General features: G+C 38.5%; 1 protein-coding gene across 1 annotated transcript in view; it reads left to right on the top strand.

Annotated features, from left to right (window-relative positions):
• Positions 1-6,611: 6,611 nt before the first annotated feature.
• SLC35F1 (solute carrier family 35 member F1) overlaps positions 6,612-23,079 on the top strand; it is a 111,076-nt gene continuing 94,608 nt past the window's right edge. The window contains exons 1-2 of the mRNA XM_085318738.1: positions 6,612-6,658; positions 7,898-8,073. Coding sequence (XP_085174864.1) covers positions 6,612-6,658; positions 7,898-8,073 — 223 coding nt within the window. The remainder of the gene's footprint in view (positions 6,659-7,897; positions 8,074-23,079) is intronic.

A 23,079-nucleotide genomic window follows, 5' to 3' on the forward strand; every position in this document is an offset into this window, starting at 1 on the left:
ACTAAGCACTAGGAAATGGCTGGTTAGAAGGCTGCAGTCTATTTTAAAATGCAAGCATATTTTTAGGATAAATTTGTTGGTTTTTTTGTGAGCTAGTATGATTAAGCTGACTATTAACAAGTTGCATAAAAAAAAGAAGTATTATCTAATTATCTGTAATGTTCTACCACTGGACTCCATCTAGATAAGATCCTGGAAATTTTCTCTCTGCACCTTCTTTTGCTGCTTTTCAATGCATTTCTTATTAAAAATAAATATATGAAGTGCTATGTTTGCACTTGCAGTCACTGCAGCAGATTGTCTCTGCAGTGTATTGTTTAATATTGTTTAATAATGCAAGGGTAAGTTTTATGTGAGTAAGAATAGCCTGAAAGCATTTCTAGTTCCTTTGTTATTAACGAATTATAAAACATGCATTTGTGAGCACATGAGTCTGAACTTGGATAAAAGCCTGTAACACATGAAACCCATTTTCAAGGGTTGCTGCAGTTGGCGATGTACAAGAGACAAAAAATTTATTAGGTAAGATCTTGTCTTAAGAAACTGTTCCAGAGAATGTGGACGCTTGCTGAATGTGATTCTACTTTGTTTTTATCAGAACCAAGCAATTTATGCTAGCTCCACAAGCTATCATTTAAAAGAAACAGGGCCCCGAATCAGCTGCAGCTTGGAGGTGGATGTACCTACATCTTGAATTTTAGTACCCTAAAAAGCTCTCAAACTCAAGCTGAGTTGTATTTCAATAAAAATCAGAACCTTAAAATTAAGAAAAAAAAACTAAACAACTAGGAAAGTTAGGATGTAAAGAATGAAAAACATGCACAGCTCTCCCTATGCCCAGTATGTCCTTCTAGTTAACTTAGTGACTGGGTGGCAGCAAAGTCACCTGGGGTTCTCTAGCTCTTGGGTGGACCCATGTGATGTCTTGCTGGCCCTTCTCCRTTTCTCACTGCTGTTTCTGGGGCTTTGCATGAGCTGCAAACTTTAGATTCATGCTGAGACTCCACTTTACCTTGCCCATGCCTCACAGCCCCTGCAGCCTTCTCTGTGCAGCCACCCAGGTGGCTCCCTAAAGAAAGAACAATCATCTCACTTCTCTCCTATGGGGTCTACCCAGGTAAGTCACTTTCTACAGAAATGTAATATATGACCGGGAACATAGGAATACAGTCAATCCCATGCAATACAGAGCTTCACTGCACTGAGGAAACTGTCTAAAAGATTTGGTTCTCATTGTCCGGAACCACAGTGACATTGAGAAGGTGGTGACCCGAGGARGCAGGAAGAAGGAGTGATAGCAAGAAGGCACAGAGCTCTCTTCTCCAGCTTAAGTTAGAAAGCCTTTTAACTGCAGTGAAAAAGAAATTAATTTTCTACTTCTGGCCCAGCTGGAAGGGCTCAAGGCTCTCAAGGCTTTGATGGGTGGAAGGGAGGGAGGAAGGAAGGAGGGAAGGAAAGAAGGAAGGAGGGAGGAAGAAGGGAAAGAAAAAAGGAAGGAAGAGAAGGGAGGGAGGAAGGAAGGMAGGAGTCTTTTTTAGCTTAATCAGAATGCAGGAGAGAAAAGAGATGAGGAACTCAAGATTAGCAATTTTTTCCAATGCCATCTTTTCTTCAAATAAATAGGCCTTGATTTTCAAGGCCTGGAGCTTTTCAGGCCAGCCAGAAGTCTTTAAGACACATGGAGTCTGCTGTGCTGTCCTCTTGTAAAGAGAATAAAGTGTTCAAGTTTGGAAAATAAAGAGCTAATCCTCTCAAGGTACTGCAAAAGATCTGCATTTCTTTTGAGCATCAGTGGGAGCTTGAAGTACTTTGCAACTAACCATGTAGAAAATTCATCCTTAGTGCTGAGATCAAGTATACATCGTTTAAATGCAACTGCAGATTTCAAAGCAATGACTCAATAGGAATTAGTGATAGATAGGCTTGGTGTTGTGTGGGTTTCATTCGCTGATTTGTAGGTGAATATTAGAATTACTCATATTCTAATTGAGTATATGGTTTTAGGTGGGTTTGAAGCTTTGGTATCTTATTGTTCAACAGTGCAGGGTTGATGCCTATATTCTGAAAATATTTTAGGTTGGTTTGTTCTTCTTTGCCAGAAATAGAGGAAAGTCTTTTGTGTAGACCTTCGAGACCATTACAGTTACTTGGGACACCTTCCAGTATGACCATGAAGAATGCAGATTGTGGAAGTAGTTGACTAACAGAATAAATGTGGTGCATGTGTCAGCTATGTTATTATCAGTTTATATGTGGGGGAACTTACTTACTCTTTAGTGCTATGAACATTTTATTATAAAATGTTGTGGTCACTTGTGTAAATTGCTCTAAAGCGTGTTACAGGTGCTTTAATATATTACCTGAAGATACTTGCTGCAATCCTTACCTTACTAAGACAGGCAGAAAGGAGGGAAGGTTTGGATGTGCCAACTTGTAGAATTTCTTCCCTCTGTGGCAGACATGTCAGAGTAGTGGGAAAATAAGAAAAACTTTTTTTGTGTGTGTGTGCAAAATTAGCACATAATGTTCTCCTACAGTCAATTTCAAAGCAATGCAGGACAATTGGGAGGTTTTCATATGTTTAAAGCCTATGAGAAAATCTGCAGCTTTAGCTTTCAGTAAGAGCTTGCTTAGTTGTCCTGAAAAAGGTTTGAACAAGTCTTATTCTTTCACAAGCTGCCCATGTGCATTAAGTGCACCCAGCAAAATATGGGAGTAACACTCGTGTCCTCATTAAGTAGCTATTTAAATGTAATGGGATGTTGGAACTTAAAAACTAATCCATGATAGAAGCAACTACATCCAACTTTTTTGACATTAGTTTTTTTACACGTGTTTTTCCTTCTTTTCCGATAGTGGTATGTATCAACATTTTTATTGATAGATGTTTAAGATAAGATTCCACATCCGCATTTAGGCATTTAAATAAATGATTCTCATAGGGAAGTAACCTCAGCTCACTTTGAATAAAAGTACAATTTTTAACACTATTTTTTAAGACTTGTTTATTTTTTCTTATGTTTTTACATAAATGCATTAAAACACACTCAAATGAAGAAGCTTGGCAGAATCGTATTGCTGTGACAGACGTCACCATCTTAGCTAAGGCATGACAGTAATCAGTCTCTAAATGACATGTATCTGTTTTTTTCTTTTTTTAAATACACACTTGGACCATTTTGAAAGATAACTATGTACAGCAGTCATTATCATCCCAGAGAAARCGCAGGTCTGCCTGCAGGCCTGCTAACAGCGCTATAGAACAGCCTTTAGAGATGTGTTCCTCTCRTGAAACCTCAAATCGGGAAATAGACTGCTAATCTCCTGACTGCTGGAGTCTGTGGCATGCTGGAGGATTAACACGCCTCATGCTAGAGATTAAAAGTACCAGTCGCCTCTGTTCTTTACCCTCTAAAGTACTCTTTAATTGATGCAGTGGGGACCTTTCGGTGGAAAGGGACCAAGCGAAGTGCAAAAGCGGGGAGGGAAATCGATGAAGTTAAAAGAAAACTGTCATTCAAAGTGCTTTAAAATAGGATTTAGTGTCAGAATAAAACAGCCCTGAATGTTTAAATCACTTAGCCACCCTTTGTAAGTCACAGATTCATCCACCACATGGCAGCTGTGATGGTGTGGTCCATTCTGAATGTTGCACTGCCTTGATTTGGTGCTGCAAATGTATGTTTTGTGTGCTAGGAACCAAGCACTAGCTTTAGAGTTTTTTGAAATGAGAATATCTGCCTTCAGAAGTTTGTGATGTTGCTTGGCTGATAAACAAGGAGAAAAACAACTAATAGAAATTTCCATATGCCTGGAGGAGCAAGTGAAAATGATGCATAGCAGCTACCAGCCCAAATTTTTAAACAGAATTAAATGGTTTCTAATGCGAAGTTGAGGCTTTATTGTCTGACACTGTTTCTAAAAATATTGTTTAATCTCTGTTAGTGTATCATGAAACTCCCATGATGGATGTCTAGCAATGTGACACTTGGAGGTCTGGGAGTAATTCTGACCTTCTACTTCCTACTTCAAAATACATGTTCAATTCARTAGCAAGTGTTAGACAGATTAACTAGCAAGAGTGACTAGACTGAAATGAATTTGATTGATTGATTCCAACACAGGATTGTAATTCAAATGCTAGGAAAAAATTCAAGGAGACKATCCTAAACTGATGTTTTCCAAGAGATGGATGTCTTGCTCTATATTACCAAATGAACATCATGAGTTCATGAGAAGGTCAAAGTTCAGAGATATGCCAAAAGTCTTCCCCTATTTAAATTTGGCCTGAGGAGACATTGTTAATCCTAGTGGATCTGTAAATAGAAGCTTTAAAGATTTGCTTTATTTTGATATAAACTGGGTACAAGTGAGGAAATAAAATAACACACAACTAATGAAAAATTACACTCTAAAAGGCAGAAAGCCGCACATCTATGAAGCTTGCTGTAGTGAGACTCCTTCCCTTGTTCTCTTTGAAGGTCCTCAAACCAAACTACTTTTCTTCAAGGTGTAAATGAATGTCATTTCCTCAGTGATCAGATGTACAGCTGAAGCTGCTGTGGTAGGCCAAGGGCTGGGGGAAGAAGACATCCTCTTTGTGCAGTCTTTGTGTGGTGGAGGCTTTCAAAAGCAACAGGGAAAGCGTTGCGCTTAGGAGCTGTGTTGCACATTTCAACAGTACTGTGATATTTAGAAAAGATACTGCCTAGTGAGCGCTTGAGAGGATAGCACTAAGCACTTGTTTTTTCCCTTGCCTAAAGGAAAGTGATGGTAGTGGTTAGTGCCAGTTACAACCTACACTGATGAGGGAAGAGGACCATACCAAATCTTCTGTCCCCCTAGGAATAAGACTGTGTAAAATGGGTCACTGCAGAAAACAGATCATCCTTGCTTGAAGTATGAGTACTTCGTGGACTTTGAATTTGTTCTGCTTAAACAGCTAACTTACTTATACTACTTATACGTCACATTAAAGAGATAATAACATAAAAATAATAATAAATAAATAAAAATAAAAACTAAAAGAGATGTATTTTTTTCTATGACTTATCCTGAAATATTCAACTAAGTTTTGGCTGGAGGAGGAACACTACAGTTCTATTCTGAAATCTGATTTTGTTTTACACAGATAAGAAAAAATATCAAAGTTTGTATAAAAACTACTTTCACTGTTCTTCCACAAAATAGTTTTCAATATTGTTCACATTCTGTTGCTGTTCAAAACACAACTTTTATATAAAGGTTATCTCACTCTACAGAGATTATATTCTGATCCATATCCAAAGTTTTTCTACAGTCTTGGAGAGGTTCAGGTTCATAGTCTTGATTCTTGGTCCATGTCTTCTTTTACTGAATTGTTAATTGCCTTTGGTCTTCATTGGGGATTTCAGTAATACAATAGTGAGTGGAATTTTTGATGTATTTTTTTAATTAATAGAAGATATGCAAAGCTATTCTAAGCCACTGCTTTGGAAGAGAGAACACTTGCCCACACAAAACTGCAGAGAACACCACAAAATACRAATTACCTTGAAGACACCAGCAAAATATCTAATTTCTTGTTTGTATATTTATGAAATGTAAAATATAAAAGCTGAGGAGAAGCTATAACTAGGTCTGCAGACAGTGGCATGTTTTCTGTAGGAAAACTGTCACTTGTAAATTTGGGTGAATGACTTGATAAAGAATCAACCATTGAAAAAATACCTGGTTTATAAATGGCRAAACGACAGGAACAGAATCAAACTGTGCTCCACAGAGGGCTACGGTTAGCGTATAAAGTCCTGAAAAAAAATTAATTGATGTTTTTATTTTTTGTGTGATTGGATTTTTAAAACAAGTGTCAAGACTGCCTGGTTAGGCCTGATGACATATCTAAATATATAGAGTGGAGATAAAAAGTTCTGCAGTTTATAAGGCCTCTTCAAACTTCCCACCAGAAGAAAAAAATTATATGATTAGTAATGTCCAACAGCTGATTGCCATATGGAGCAAGGAACGTAATATTGATAAAATGCTTTCATGAGTGGTTAAGTGAAGCTATATTTAGCTTTCTGTAAATCAAAGTGGGATCTAAGATACTTCTTTCTAGAACAGATGCAATACCACCATGGATGTAATGTTACATTTGCTAATGGTCTTATCTGAGGCACAGAGAAAGGCTGCAAACCACCTGTATCCTTTGTAAAGGAGCAAAATGTTTAGAGATACAGATTTGCAAACCTTAATTTATTAATGAATAAAACTGCAGAAACTGCAGATGAGAACAGTGCTGCATGAACCTTCATTGCACCTCAAAGACATAAAGGCCAGCATCCAACATGATAAAGGATAAAAGTATACAAGTTTGCAAGCTTATTCGATTTAAATTGCAGTCACTGTTCCAATTTCCCATTTCACATCAGTAGCATTGCAGATGGTGGCAGGAATTGAGGCTCCATAGCTTTGGCAGCCTTCACTTCCTAGTTTTAGATGTTGTCCCTGATGAGTGGGTTTATTTTGCGTGGTCGTTTTGCATTGGAGTGAGCAATGCAAAAGCTGAGGCAGCGGTTGCTGAAGCTGAGCCTCGGCTTATGCAGCAGTCCCATCAGAACACAAGATTTAGCACGATGAGGTTTGTTCTCTTACTCTCTGTGTCGGCCTGTTTGCCGGCGAGGTATGTTGTATGAATATAGCTACCCAGGCTGCTGTATTTTCCAGTGCCTGTTTGGTTGAATCATGCCAGGACTGACACTGAGACACATCAGTGGGAGGACTGTTTATGAGAAAAAGAGAAACAAATTTGACACTTGAGTTTACTAGGAAACTTGTTGCTGTAGCACAGATCCTCCTCACTGCCAAATAGTCACAACCAGGGTCAGAGAAATCGGTCAGGGAAAGCAAAGCAGCCTTGAAGAAATTCTTTCTTTTATTCTGCTTGGGAGAGGAAAGCTTGTGCAAAATATATTTACTGCTAAACAGAGTGCTCCCGTCCTTCCATAGGATTGTTTAATACCTTTTCCTTTGTACCAGAGCCCCTCTGGTATGTAACATGCTGCTCTCCCATCTTCCTGTCTCCTTCTTGGGTTCCCTCAGGGACTTGCAGCCCTTCTTTCTGGGGCTGATGGCAGTGACAGCAGCAGCCAACAGGGCTGGAAATACATGTGCCCCTCTAATGTCCTTTTGCATTTCCTTGCAGTAATTCTTCTGCTCTTGTTCCACACCAACATGTTGCATTTTCTCATTTTTGTGCTTTTGCAAGGAGAAGGATGTAGCTGTGGAACAGATTTGGTCAGCATGACGGTACCGACAAAATAGTGGATCTGGGAAAACTCTGAAGAGTAATTGAATATATATATATATATGTATGTATGTATGTATGTACACACACACACGTATATGTATTCCTATGCTATGGAGACAGAATATCCTATGACAAAAACTGAAGAAAGCAAGGTGGTCTGGGCTGAATTGGATCGTGCAGTTAAGAGATAATAAAGTTCTGAGGAAAGAGGAAAAGAGACAAAGACATTTGGAAAGGAAAAGGCTATCACTGAGAAGACTGAAGAAATGGTATAAAAAGGATATAAGCTGTAAAAGACTGGGCTTTCAGATTTAACTGTTTCTTGAGTGAAGAGGAGAAAATTATGATGGGGAACATACTAAAAAGGAGCAACTATCAGCTGTGTGGAGCCTGGTAACAGGGAAATGCAGATGGCAAGTCAAGAAATACAGATCAGAGCAAAAATAATGTAAATATTGTATCGGCAACACCCAATAAGTATCTTACTTATCRAAGCATCATGTTTCTTCATGTGTCTTAACACTTTCAGACGTGCTTCTTGCAGGAGGATGAGCATTTCTGGGTTGGCAAAGAGGCTGAATGTTTTATGTCTGTTTTTCTCATTCCTTTCAGGGATCTCTTGCTGTCTGTGGCTCTTGGCCAGGTACTCTCCCTCCTTATCTGTGGCATTGGCCTGACGAGCAAGTATTTGTCAGAAGATTTCCATGCCAACACACCTGTTTTTCAGAGCTTCCTCAATTATATCCTCCTATTCTTGGTCTATACAACCACGCTAGCTGTCAGACAAGGTAAGTGACTTTCTCTGAAACACCTAACTGTTGTGGAGAAAACAGTCAGCAAGGATAAGGCTTTTCTGGAATAGTAGCAGTTCTGCTTGACTGTGATTTAGATACATATCCTAATAATATTTGTAACATTTTTATATCAATGAATAATACATACTGAGTGAATTGAAAAAAAAATAAATCTTCACCATTTTATTTATTCACCTTTACTGAACACATGGATTAGAAGCAAAATGAATGAGCAAAAATATCATGCCCTTTCCTGCCTGCTTGCCTTCTTCTGACGTAAAAAGGGGAAAGCTTTAAGGCTGTTAATGAACAAACAAAATTTTTAGGCCATGGTACGTTTATCAGCATACTGAGGGTTTCACATTTTTGTATAGGAGCAAAAATTTTGAGATCTTCCATAACTTCTCGTGACTTGGAAACAACCATGAAGTTTAAATTCTTCACTCTTAGTACAGTATTGTGATACAATACTATAAAGTATGATAGTGCTCCAAAAATAGTAAGTACTTCATTTTGTATAGAAAATGAATATTTAAAAATATACTGCTGTACTCCAGCACAAAGTGCTTAAACGTATTTCAACTTAAGTTTATAAAACTTGCTCACACTTGACATTTTTCAGAACTGAGGAAGGCCAATTTGCTGAGGAAATGTCAACTCATATATATAGAAAGATGATTGCTTCACTGTCTTGATGTTTCAGTTTGTGTAGGGGAAAGCATGACCAAATGCCTTCTCCACGAAAGGTTTAAAACATGTATTAGTAGCATCTTTGTGGAAAATTATGGTTAAAAATAATTCTTCTGAGTGTAGGATTGCCTGCCTGTTCACAAGTTCYATTGCAGAGATGTCCTTTTCAAGACTGATTTAGGTATTTTGGAAGCTAAGTCTCTGTGACTTTTAAATAGATTTTACTTTCTGAAAATGCTAGCTGCTGAACGGATATGTGGCCTGTAATACTGCTGTGCATTGCAGGCGGTTGTTTAGAATACAGTTATGACACCTAATATATACTCATTTTCAAAAACTCGATCAAGTGCTTTGTTTTACTCATATAAAATATATATTAAAATTATACGATATCTTTATAAATAGTTTCTAGCTCTGTTAAAAATGTAGTGGAGGACTAAAGAGAGTTTATTTGAGCTCTCTGTTGTTTCAGTAAAGCAAGTTTGTGAAGCAAACTGGGAAAGCGTTAGGGAAACGTGAAAAATATTTTCTGGGCACACGAGAATAGTTGGGGAAGGTGTTTAAGCAGACCGACAGGGCAGAGGAACAACCAGAGCAAAACATAATGAATACCAGTGGAATAATCTGAAAAAGGAGCTGTCAAAAAGAGATAGATAGTTTTGGCATATGGCCCAAGAAAATCTGAAACAAAATTAGCTACAGAGGCAAAGAAAACCATGATCCAGGCGCTCACCATGACGTTGCTGCCGAATGATATGGCAATACACAGCCAATTCATTTACTCCACTTTTAATATTGCCAAGTGATTGAGCTTGACATTGTCTTTTTGCTTGTGTATTTATTTAAATTCATTATCTGTGTTTGTTCCACTAAGGCAGTTTTTCTAGCAGCTCTAATCATTTGGCTTTGTTAACAGATGGAAATCGCATAGTAATTATATTAATTTTATGGGCTGATTCTGTTCAGAGTGCTGGGAACATCAGAAGGCTTTTTTTCAAGTCTGGTTCTCCTACTCTSTACGCAAGATTTCAAATTCTTTAAATTACCCTCTCTCTCTTTCAGAAATCAAACCATCCTAAGTTGGCTGGCAGTCAGAAATGACTACATGCCTTTGTCTTTTCCTTTGCTTGCTTTCTTAATCTCTGTGTTTTTGCAGAAATGTACCAGCATAGAACGAGTTACATGAGGTGGCCAAAAGAATGTAATTCACWGTGGATCTGAAAATTGTAATTTCCTGGGACATCAGGAACTCCTTTCTCCTTAGAGGCTTCTTCCAGATTTTGTTTTACTGTGCATCCACTTTGACTTGGCCTTCTCTCACCATTCATCTTGCCCAGTATAAAATCCCTGAGTGTGCACTGAGTTCTGAAAATCATCAGGAGCTGATGATAAAAGCTCCTGATTGCTGAGCTCCTCTGACAAAAGCCATCAGCAGAGAATGCCTGTCTTCTAACAACTGAAGTTTGTCTGTGGGCATCAACAGCTTCCACTACATTTTTTTTTTATTTTGGATAATGATTGTTTTTTTCCAAAATAGTTTTTATCACAGCCCTTTAGTGAATGCAAAGACTAGGACTAACACCTTGCCATTCATCCTCGTGGGATCAGGCAGTGTAGGAGACAGACAAGTCCTGCAGGAGCTGCAATCTCTGAGTACCTTTAAGCTTCATTCCCTTGGCGGGGGCGGGGGGGAAGCCAGCGTGTGCTGTAGGTCAAGATGGGGAACCACTCTGAATGCCATAATGGTGGGCTCAACAGTCTTAAACTGTGAAGTGGGTAAGACTTTTCATCATTATGTCTCTCATGACCAGAAATGAGCAATGACAGAAATGTCACAAGGACGTCTGTTCTAATGAGATTTTCTGATGAGCCTTACAACATGGATACTATTCAAGTAATCGTCACGAAAAGGAAAAGATTTGGCCAAACTGAGATTTTCCTGAAGCAAAATGTAACTACATTTTCTGTTGGTTGTTTTCTGACTGTTTGTGTTAAATGATGAGTCTGGTAACTAGATAACTGTCTCTGTTATACTTGATATTTTTGTGTTCACCTTAATATTTCTTTTATATGCGTGCTGAAGTTCAGCATTTTATTTTCATTAAGTGAGTGCTGTGGTTCTTCCCTTTTAGGAATGCACGCACTCAGGCATGCACAGATGCTGGTAGACATTAACCCACAAATATGTACCTGCTTTAGCTTCTAGTCAAATGCTCATAAATGCACTAGTATTGAAGTGCCGAGGTCTGAACAGAATTCTCCTGGAGCTTTTTTGTAGGAAAATAATGTTATAAAAATTAATGTCACTAATGCAACATTGTAAGACAGCRATATCATTATGAGACAGATATCATTATCTTTCATCTAGCTGATAGCCAAAAATTTAATAGATAATAAGGAAATCCTCATTTCTTTTTTAAGGTGACTTCCTTTCATGCCTGTTGTTTCCATAGCCAAAATCTGTTTTTGTCCATGGTCACACCACTTGAGAGGAGGGCTCTAATGCATGTTATCGCAGCTCAGTCCCCTYATCGGCAGAGGATATCCAGCTTAACAAAATCCTGTCAAGACATTTGCAGATATTCTTTTGRGTTATAGATTATTACTAACTGAGGAAAAGAAAAGCCTTAGTGGTCCTCCTGACAGGGGAATAGAACTAGGATGCACAGAGCTGGTGAAGATGAGTTTTAGCACCTTCAAAAGCAGCAAGTGGGAAATGGTCCACAGTGGACCAGAAGGTGCTAATTACTAACAGTCAACATGGGTGAAGGCATTGGCAGCTTGCAACCAAAAATAAATCACTTCTGAAAGCCACCTCACATATGCTACCAATGAAAACAACAAATCTACTAGATATCATTAAAAAAAAAAAAAAGAAAAAATGTGAAATTGCTAATTTTTGTTATTTTGGAAAAAAGGAAATGGGAGAACACTAGGCATGTATTGTGAACAGAAGGGAAACATAAAGCTTTAAGGGCCAAATTCTGGCTGAATAGCACTTCACATTTCAAGTTTTTCCTTTAATTTTAGTGCAACAAGTTACTGAGTATTTTCAACCCAYCATTACTGAAGACTGGCAATAATTTGCTAGTTCAGAAAAGGTTTTATGAATCATTATATGTCTGGATTAATTCTGCTTCTAGGCTAAATAATGAGGTTATCGTTTACACCGATGGAAATATGGTTTTTCCCTAGAGTAACTGTAATGTCTTAGATCTGACATATAATCAGATCTGATCTGTGCCCCAGAGTCAGCTACCGAGTCCTGTGAGACTATTAAGGATTGAAGTCATGTCACTGGAATGTTAATTTTTATGGCTTTCTGTCTTGGACTGCTTATGACCTAAGTATTTCAAATGTATGTAAATCCTCAACATACCTGCTGTTCAAATATGCATCTCTACATAGATATAGGAAAAACAGCCAACCTTAACCTCCTTCCTACTTCCCTAAAAGTACTGAAACAGGCTTCTTGAAAGAAAGTAGAGCACTTCGTAGGAGTTAGGCTATTTTATTGCACTGGGTGTCAACWGTTTATTGAATGATAGAAAGGGCATGTGGCTCTTTACTCAGTTTACTCCCACTAGCAATGCTGTACTAACTCCAAAGCTAGTATTATGCAATTAACTTAGGTAGATGTAGAAGAATTTCTTTAGTATTAACGCTTCTTTTTCCAGACCTCTCATAATAACATATCTTGGAAATATAGGGAACACATGATTTAAGATGATCARAATGCATTAAATTAAACCTTGGGTGATCAGTGCTGTATCATTGAGATGAAATGTCTCCTGGAAATGTATCAATCCCATCAGCATTTTCTGTGAGAAGGCTTCAGAAATATGTTCACTTCTGATGATGGGGAGTGATTTTGATTAGAAAAGACGTATTTCCTTATCATTCAGCTTCCTGAATATGATCATGCCTCAGCTGTAGAACAAGGGGCTTGTTGATGCTTCCAGTGTCGAACAAAACCTCCACAGCTGTAGGAGAGCAGAAGCGTTGCCTTCTACTTCTCTCTGCTGGTGACAGAAGCAGTGCATGGTCCCTGAGGGCAGCATGCCAGCAAGGCTGTGACCCAGCCCACAGGGACACACTGCTGACATCTCAAAGAGCCAGCGTCCCCCTTGAAGAGGGGGGATCTCCAGGGCGAATTCCTGTTGAGCTGGCTGAGCTCCTTTGGGTCTTCCCAGTGCAACAGGCCAGTCCGACCCTGTGCTGTAAAACGAAAGACCGCAGTGAGCGTTGGTTGGGGCAAGTGAAAAGTAATGGCATTCTGGTCCTTGGTATGTTTGTAGCAGCACTGCAGCTTYTCCCCTTGTAAGGCTTTGCAGTCAGCAGTGCACTTTCTCCTAATTACTCTGGGCTTCTAGTTATGGACGCCAAGGTGTGCAGGACATGCTTATTATGAAAATGGCAGCCAAGCAGGCCTTTTTTCTCCAACTTGAAAAGCTCTTTCTCTATTCAGAAGGAATTCTGTACTTTACGAGAAATGAAACTAAAATTCTGGCTCTTTACAGACAGTTAAATTTGTACATATTTCTTTTGTCATATGCCAGCTTGCTAGCTTGGATAGCATGCTCACAGTGACATAAGAATTGTGACCTGCTATGTGTCGGGATTTGCCCACCTCGGAGTGGACRCCATGGCGATCTAACCAGAAAAAAACATATGACTAGATTCAATTTCCCATTCAACCACATTTGCTTAATCGTTTTGTTTGCAGTTGAGTTCCCCCCCCTATTTTTCGTTGTTTTTTCAATATTTCCTGCTGTAAAATGCTGAACGCTGATCCTCTCTACTGTATGAACATTTACTTTTCTATTCTGCAGGTGGCTATAATTCAATGAGGTGTTAAACTTCTCCTGTTGGTATAGTTTTCAGAGGTCCTTGGGATACTATTTTTTAAACAGTTTCCCAAAACCAAAGAATTTCCCTTCCCAGTGCAAAGATGTTGTCTTGTGCTCTTCAGTCATAATAAAGAAACAGATGTAATTTCAATAGAGTATAATTTATTCCACCTTGCTGTAAGAGGACAGGGTGAAAAAACTATAGACCACAATTGTTTGTAAGTAGGCAGGGTGAAAAAAAGCCTTTAGACTTGACCTTTCTGTCTTTTGTTTTGTTTTGCTTGACTTTTCCTAGTGGAGAGGCTGGGATTCTTTTAACCCTCTGGGCTTTTCCTTGTCAGCTCTCCTTGTTACGCTAAGGAGGCCTTCGTGCTTTGGCCGTTGCCTGCTTCACACCCACACAAGGGACCAGGCATCTCAGGGCTTAGTCAATTCTCATTTCCATCAGGTGCACTTTGCTTTGCCAGCTGTTTAGCAAGTTGCAAACAAACACTTACAGGGAGGAATCCTGGCCCCAAACGTAATGAGAATGTGTTGGCAGGTAAAGCCACAGAAGAAATCTCAGCCCTTTCTTTTTATTGTTTTTATTTATCAGTTCCATGCTCCTGAATTTTAGGTTAGACACCCTTAGTCCAAACCCATAACATGCATCCCGTTTGACCGAATGTGTATTTTTCTATTAATCCTAGAGAAAGTAGCCCATTCTATCCTATTGTATTGCGTTATTAGAATAAATTGTCTACATCCCACAGCACATACAAAATGAAAATTGGAAAGCACTGTTCCTTTATGMAGGTGGCAGCAGTTAAGCACAAGCCCTGTGTGCCATGCTTTAATGAAGCAAACCCTAATGCGCTCATGATGACCCCAAAGMAATAAAGGCCAGGCCTAACCAAGCATCCATGCTGTAGTGTTCTCTGTAAGAGTAACGCACAACCCCTGATACAGCCCACTAAGGGCCCAGAAATGTCTCTTGTTTTACTAGGTTGCTTTCAAAATAGCTGCCCAAAGCTGTATGCTTTCTGGCATCAAGATACTACGGCATCACTGTGAGGTAATGCTTGTACTGAGTAAACTACTTGACAGTAAGACAGTTTTCTCCTGGAGTCAAAATACATAGGGTTTCTTACCTAGAAACATTTAGTTAGATGTGGCCATTCCAAGCCAGCAAGTCCATAAATAGAAAGCATAGACTCAGTAAAATGTGAAGCAATGCATTTATTCRGGTTACAGCTGCAACATCACAGGTAGCTAATGGAATTTAGCAGAATCAAAAAAGAAAAAAAAAAAAGATGCCAGTGGAGTATGATGATTTTATTGTTGATTTCAGCACCAAAATCTGAATCTTGGGGAAAATCTGCAACATACATGTTTGCAAACCTTGAGGTTGGACTAAGATTCAGGTTGTGTAGATGAGCCTGTGAAGCTCTCTCCTGGCATGCTTGCCCAGAAGCCATGCCAGCCTCTTAACTATGGTGCTAATGTGGACACAAATCTGTGAGTACCCACTTAAGAACATAAACCTTGTTGCTAGAGGCATGAGTGGGCAGGCTCTAGGAAGCTCCTAGGAAGTGCAGTCTGAACACTTGTGCTTCCTGCTGCTTGGTTTGCAGTCTCATCTCAGCAGCTGCTGGAATACATATTCATATTTGTGCCACTGATTCAAATATGGGCACAGATGTTAGAGGTAAAAGAATCAAGGCTTTTGATCATGCTGAAAGCCAGGTGTTGCATGGTATATTCCTGGAAGTGCTCAGATACTGTGGTACTGAGCACATACAGAGCTTTGAAATTTGGCCCACATATCAGAATATTGTGCAGGGGTGAATGTGGTACTTGGTCATTCGATCCAAGGATAAAGCGGCTCCCTATCTAGCCAAGATTACCTGACAGTATATCAAATAATAAATTGTCTAATAATAAATTGTCTCTTCAGGGTGTGAGATGAATCAGAACCAGAGTGCAACAGTGTATTTTCTGTAGAATTAAGGGATAACTGTCCTTTTCAGTGTTAGTATATGGATGTGACTCTCTTTTCTCGCTATTACATAAATATCTCCAGCAGTGTTTACAAAACCAACCATCCTTCCCTATCACACTGAGAAAAGTTAATAGTTCTGATAAAATAGTGTACTCTTGATCCTACAGCTGTAAGCAGAATGCAAGGGTTGCCTCTCCCATTTCAGGCAGTATCAGTATTTGCCTATGATCTATGAAATCTTTAAACATTCATCAATTCAAGCTGCTAGCCAAGGTAGCAGGATCCGTATTCAATTCACGTAGCTGCAGCATTCATGCAGGAGATTTGAAGTGTGGTTACAAGTTGATAACTGTATTGCCTGAAGGAGATAAGTCCCGCTCTGCCCGAATGGTGCTTTGTATGTAATTAGTGTAAAAAATCGGAGGAATAGAGTTTATCCTTGCAATGTCTTTCTCATTAAAAAAGAATCATAATGAAAGAACAAAGCTGTCCCTGCAGTGAATTGAATTGCATTCCTAGGTTTTCATTAAATCAAAGACTCAGCAGCATCYTATTTTGCAGAGCCCAGTTGTAAACTGTACACAAGACTTGCAGCAAAGTCCTTATGAAGATTACATCTGTTGTGAAGGTTAGGAAGAGCAGTATAACATAGAGTTTAACATACGAAAAAAAACACCTCTCCATTTCCTTTTTCTAATTTCATTAGCTTCTGCTGACAAGATGGTAAAAGGACAGAAGAAAGAGCAAAGAGCATATGTGATGCTTCATGTAACTCTCAGCCACAGCTAGATAACTTTAAATAATCTGCCTTAACTAAAGTAAGGACTAAGAGCTAATATGAATCAAGGGAATAAAAAGTTCTGGTAGTGGGAGAAAAAGCTCCATTTTAGACTTACTCTTATGACTTATACTACCAAGCTGTAAAACAGATAGTAATTTTCTCTTCCTTCATCTGTATTGTCAGAGTAATCCACCTAATTATTTTTATATTTCTTTTAGGCAGAAATCCTATCAGTTTTTCCATCTTTTGTATGCATTTTTTTTCCTTTATGTTTGGCTGGTCTGTTAGCCATCAGCTTATGGTTACTTCAAACTCCTGCTACATTTCGGACGACAGCACTATAATAACAGTGAATACGCAGCTTCATCTGAAAGTTGTTTACAAATTTAGCACTAAGTGTACAAGGTGCAGTTATATTTAATTCTCTCCCTGTRCTGCTGAGCTCAGGCAAGAGCACAAGAGTCAGTTCTCCAAGACGATCAGTGTTCAGGGTTTCGGGGGCTGTCCTCTTCACTTAGATCCTTTGGTTGAAATTTTGATTCACAAACCCTGGGGATCTTTTCAACCCAGCTGGCTGTTGAATAGAGCAGCAAAGACGCTCCCTCTCTGCTCGGAGTTGTGAGTAATTGGCTGTACTAGAGCCCCTGCCTACGTTATTTTTCCTGATTTAGCATTAAATGGAAGGAGGAAGATATAGCAGCCTCCTCCTCCTCTTCTTGCACACATTTCCCCTGATGGGAGGAGGAGGCTGTGAGAGGAAAGTGGGAAATTTGCCCGTAGAAGTCGTGAGCTCTCCCAGCGYGCAGGAGAAGAGAGACCACGTGCATATCTCAGCAGAGCATTCACCTTTAGGAGCCAGTGATCTGATGGTGACAGTCAATGTGCAGGGATATTTTTGAAACTGTTACAGAGATAAAGCAACATTTGAAAGAAAAATTACTCATCTGTGCCTTTTTCTGAGTCAAATGTTCAGGAACTTGTTTCTCGGCAGATACTGAAATATTTACACAATAAAATATGTCCTTGACTCTGTGATTCTCTATCCATGATCTGATGTTGAGTTTGATTTGCTTAATTCAGATGGAGACTTTAAAATCCCAAGGCAGAGGTGAACTGTCATTCCTGTAATTACATGAATCTGCACTGATTTACACCACTGAAGGTGTAAATGAAGGTTTTTGCATGCTTAAGAGCATATTAAAATGTATATTGTTTGTTTTTGTTGCTATTTGAAATMTTTTGTTTAAACCTGATCTTGACTGTGCTGTTGAGATTTCAGCTGATCAGTGGACAAGAGGAACAACTAGCTAGTGCTCTTATTTCCTGTTTGGCATCTAAGTGGTTTAGAATCATAGAATCAGTAAGGTTGGAAGGGACCTCTGGAGATCATCTAGTCCAACCTCCCTGCTCAGGCAGGGTCACCTAGAGCATGTTAGGCAGGGTTGCATCCAGGCGGGCCTGGAAGATCTCCAGAGAAGGAGACTCCACAACCTCTCTGGGCAACCTGGTCCAGTGCTCYGTCACTCTCACAGGGAAGAAATTCCCCCTCACGGTCAGGCGGAACTTCCCGTGGTTCAATTTCTGCCCATTGCCTCTTGTCCTGTCACACGGGACAACTGAAAAGAGTTTGTCCCCGTCCCCTTGACACCCTCCCTTCAGGTACTTGTAGACATTGATAAGATCCCCCCTCAGTCTTCTCTTCCCCAGGCTGAAGAGGCCCAGCCCTCGCAGACATTCCTCACAGGGCAGATGCTCCAGCCCTCGGATCATCTTTGTAGCCCTACGCTGGACTCTCTCCAGTAGCTCCATGTCTCTCTTGTAAGCTCCGTTTTAAAGGAATTACAGTGTTTTGCCCTCACTAAGTGACAGATCCTAAGAGTTTTTGTCTATCTATAGATATATACATGTATATATACATATATGAACAAAGTTATATATGGTCAATAGAATTTATTTTCTTTGTTAATTAATATTACTTATCACCTCAAGATCCCGGTGAGCTTTCCTGAGCTAGGCTTCCTGCTTAGTTGGCGAGACATATCATAGGAAACAGGCCAGTGTATAACCAGGGGCAGTTGTCTCCACTCAGTTTTTATAGCAGTTGAAAGAGATGAAATGCCATGAAGGGGACAGAAGCTTTCCAGTAACCRTGCTTTCCATGTAAACCTGCTTGCCAGTGAGCTCTTCCCAAGTATGCCAGAAGGTGAATTCCTGAATGCATGGCCGCTGCTGGAGGGTCCTACTAGCTCTCTCACAACAAGGTTTTGAATGGGGTATTGGAAATGCAGGAGAACAGTCAGTTTTAATTGGTGGAGGATTTTGGATGTGTGTGTTTTTTCCATTGTGATTTGCATAGAAGATATAAAATAATCTGTGATTATCAGAAGCATATTTCTCTGAATTYTGAAGTGAAATAAAACTCACAGAAAACAGAAAGTAGGGTTCTTGTTTATTTGCAGGATACTGCAGAGAAGTAATGTGTTGTTTCAATATGAGAGTTCAGATCTCAGAATAACCTGCTTTAGGAAGGAAAATAACTGTGGTATTTATGATGGAATTTTTGCCAATAATATAATGACGGTTGAATAAGATCCTTTCTCTTTCAAAATAGAGGTCACACTCACCCAGACTTTCTAAAATGCAGCACAACATTGAAATAAATGCAATATTAAGTAGCTCAGAAGTTTGGACATGTATCCACAGCTCCTTCTTGCTGTATGTGGTTGTGTTTTCACTAACAGTAACTGCAAAGCAGAAAACAGCTCCCACAGTATCTGTTAAAAACTTGCTATTCTTGAACTACTGTAATGGGACAGTCTAATGGGACTGACTCATTTAATAGACACATTGCATTTCAATGTCTCTGTTTTCTAATGATTACCTAAATCTGTGTAAAGACATGTCATCTTTACAGGTGATTTATATGTTTATTTATTTATAACGTCATCTAGATGTAAAAGCAATCTAGATTATAAAGCAAGATGCATGTTTCATTTGTCAAGTAGAAGAGACAGTATAGCCCTCCCCACGGAAAGAGGAGAGAGGTCTGTAATGTGAATGGCTGTGTCAGTAAAACTGTATAGAAGAGCACAGACAGTTTTGCATCAATAGTTATTTCTAAACAAATGCACAAAATAAGCACTTTAAAGACATTTTTATAAGTATGTGCACCTCAAATTCCAATTTAAGCAGTCTAATAAACAAAGCTGACACAAAAGTCACATCTTTCAAATTTACATAAGCTGTATCTTCTTTAGATAAAAGTTTCACAATTTTGTTATATTTCTGTTATATCCCACCTGTTATTACCACAGAAATTCATTTCTAATTAGGTAGCTACTTAGCACAAATTTTAAGGCGTTATCAACTTTTTTCCCCTCACTTTTCTAAAAGACTCATTTTTTTAATCCATCTTAATATTTTCCATATTTTGTCAGTAATGTGATGAAATGTCATCTCCTTATTTCTTAATATTTTGAATAGCAGAATAGAAATAGCAATTCATTTTRAACTGTCTCTGTCGCATTCACTGCAGAGGTATTTCTTCTCATGCTTTCGATGAGGCTTGTGTTTATTTCCATAATTTCCACTTATCCTGCACTGGTGAGGGGACTGTCTATCTTCTGTTAATTACAGCACTGAAAAATAATATATCTGCTTGAGTAGATTTCTTCCCGCAAAAAAAATCTGTCACAACATTAGTATTCCCCACTGTGGCCTTTATTTTGTATTTGCTTGAACTCCATATAGTATATTTTCTGGATTTAATCTGTTGTGTACTGAACAGTATTTAATGGACTTGAGAGGTTATTGAATGTAGAAGTAAACAACATGGAAAAGAAGCATTTTTTTTTCATGAAAACCTGGGAATTGAGGGAGAGAGAGATTATTGGCATCATTAAAAATATGTAGAATTAGAAAATAACAGTAACAAGATCAACTGCAATGAAGTTTGCAATTGCTTTTCACAGTCTAACAGACAAAGTTTCCTATTTATTAGAGTGGAACTACTTATTGTACAAGCCAAACTTTATGTCTTTAGTGAAGCATTTTGAGCAAATTGATAGTGATTTTGAACTGAAAACCCTATCCAATATCAACAGCACAGCTGCAAAGTGGCATACAGGAATACACTGTTCCCTTTCAAGGAATTTAGTAAAGTAATTCCTTCACTGTAAATTATTTTTATTACCTAATAGCATTACTTACTTAAAGCAAAGACAGTAAGAGTTTTAACAGATACACTGCTAATAAGTATTTCGGAGCTTTAAATGATTATGAAATCTGATTAAAAGGGTTATTTTACATTTTACTTCTAAATTATATCATCTAATGATAATTTTATCATCCTAAAAATTAWAAAGATCTCCCAAGTTAAACTTTCAGAAACTTTGTTATTACAAGGCAGACCATCCTTAACCCAACTGCAAATGTGTGGCATATTTTTTGGCAATGGCTCAGTTTAAGGGCAAGTGTTGCTGAGTTTTTTAGCTCCTTGACTCCCTCAGGGAAAACTGTACAGAGAACAATCCTCTTTTGACCCTCTTGAACCACAGACAAAATAAAACCAAGGCTGAAAAATAAATCGCCATGAATGTGAACAAGGAATTTAGGGTTATAATAGACTTGAATGGACATGGTAAAAGGCAAAGTGCAGCAGAAAGTGATTTAATTTTTTAAGTTTAGGACATGAAAACAGTGTGATCTTCATGTAGCCTTCTGGGCAATTTTGGAGACCCAGTTCAAAGAAACCTATGAAGGTTTTGCCTGAACAGACAGCCTGTAAAGCAAATCAAGACTACAAATTTATAATGAGGAGCAGTGGGAGCTGAGACCAAAACACTGATGGAGGTTTACAAAGAGCTGCGTGAGTCAGCATGGCAGAAGAACAGCAGTTCTCATCCTCTGCTTAATTTGGAAGCCTTGTTTTGAATCTGTGATCACTGGAATTCCCTGCTGAGTCCATTTTTCCCCATCRTACCAAAATCATGCTGCTTGCCCCTACTATCTGTGCCATCCAAAGCTTTATTTCTCTTCTCTTTTCTGATGTTCCAATTTCCTTTCTTCTTGAGTCCCTTTTTCTTCTRTTCCTTTCAGTAATGTTAGGCACAACTCCCTGTTTCTCTGCTTTATCCTGTAATCATCTTTATTCCAAATATTGCCTATAGAAAGTCCTCAACTGATCACATCTTTGAAACTGTCCTCAATACTGCATTTGGTTCTGAGTCTGAGTTCTTTGGCTTCTTTCCGAGCGACCTTCTGTTAACAAATCAGTAACATTTTTTTATTGTAATATGACTTCATATGGATACAACTTGTTCATTGTTTTTAGGAGAAGAAACTAAATGAATATCAGAGCAGCAGCAGTAGCAGGTTGTACAGGGCATCCTGTTACCAACAGAAATWATAGAACAAGACCAAACTCCAATGTCATTTCTCAAGGCCCTATTCTCAATGAATTGTAGTATAGGAGAGAGATAGATGGTAAGGATCAAGAGAAAAAGAAGCTATGTTTTAAAACAGGATGTCTTTTCTGTAAGAACTGCATTATCACTATATCAGTAAAGAATTAATCCATGTCTAAAATAGAGGCAGAACTGGAATGAAATTTCCAARGAGTTTGTTTTATATTAAAGCTATAATGAGAATACTTCATATAGTTGAATTTTGAGGAAAAATACACTATTTGTAGACAGACATTTTATTAATTAGCTTTTGAGTCCTGTGCTCTAACAAGGTAGACAAAAGTTGTGTCTATCATCTCAATCGTTTTGAATTGTAAGTAAYGAAATAGTAACTTGTACTGATCTGATGATTATGCATTTCACTAGAAAGAGTGGTGTAGTTAATCCAAGTGGGATAACCTTTTCATAGCTTCTGCCATAGAAATAAAACCAAGAAAGCTATGTTTGAAAGATATGTCCCTTGTGGTTGGAGTTCAGTCAAGCACAGAGTTCTAGGAGATTTAGCATTTCAGTGTTGGGCGCCCAGGTTTCTGGAAGGCGGTAAATCACGTCAGAAGCACGCAGATTATCTGTCTTTCCATCAGGGCATCACTGTGGTAGCTGAGTGCCTTTAAGAACTATTTCATTTTAGGCTCCATATGTTCAAATATATTAAACAACACATTTAAAGTGTCAAAATTCCATTTCTAGCTTTGATTCAGTGTGTAACACTGCGCAAGTTGTTTAATGTAAAATCTTATTCTTGTTTTTCTGCTGTGGGCAGCGAAGAAGGTCAGCAGAGGCAATTAAACTAACTGCCAAGGATTGTTCTTCCTACAAAATAGTGTTGCCAACTTTTGTAGAAAACTTCTGTAATTCAAAAAGAATCATTACAACATGTATATGTTCTTTTCTTAAAGTGCTCCTGTAGTTCTGTCTATTGAGAATATCTCTGAGTTTTATAAAAGGTAAGTTTCTAGCAAGGTTGCAAAGAAAACTGTTCAAATGTGAAATCTCTAATGCACTTTTTAAAAATATCAAATTTAATAACTTGATCGTAATGTAATTTTTAAAACTATCTCTGCAATTTTGAATGAGATTCATTCAAAGACATTTTTGAATGTTTGTGGCTGACTGTACTGAGAGTATGATGACATACCTCATTGATAGGTTATTTGCTGCTCTAAGGAAGACRCTATACATTTGCCTTGCTCTACTTGGCTAGTTGGTTGGTTGGTTGGCAGTAACAAACCA

This window comes from Rhea americana, unplaced genomic scaffold (assembly GCF_003343005.1).
Source record: "Rhea americana isolate MKP2758 unplaced genomic scaffold, rheAme1 scaffold_117, whole genome shotgun sequence".
NCBI lineage: Eukaryota > Metazoa > Chordata > Aves > Rheiformes > Rheidae > Rhea > Rhea americana.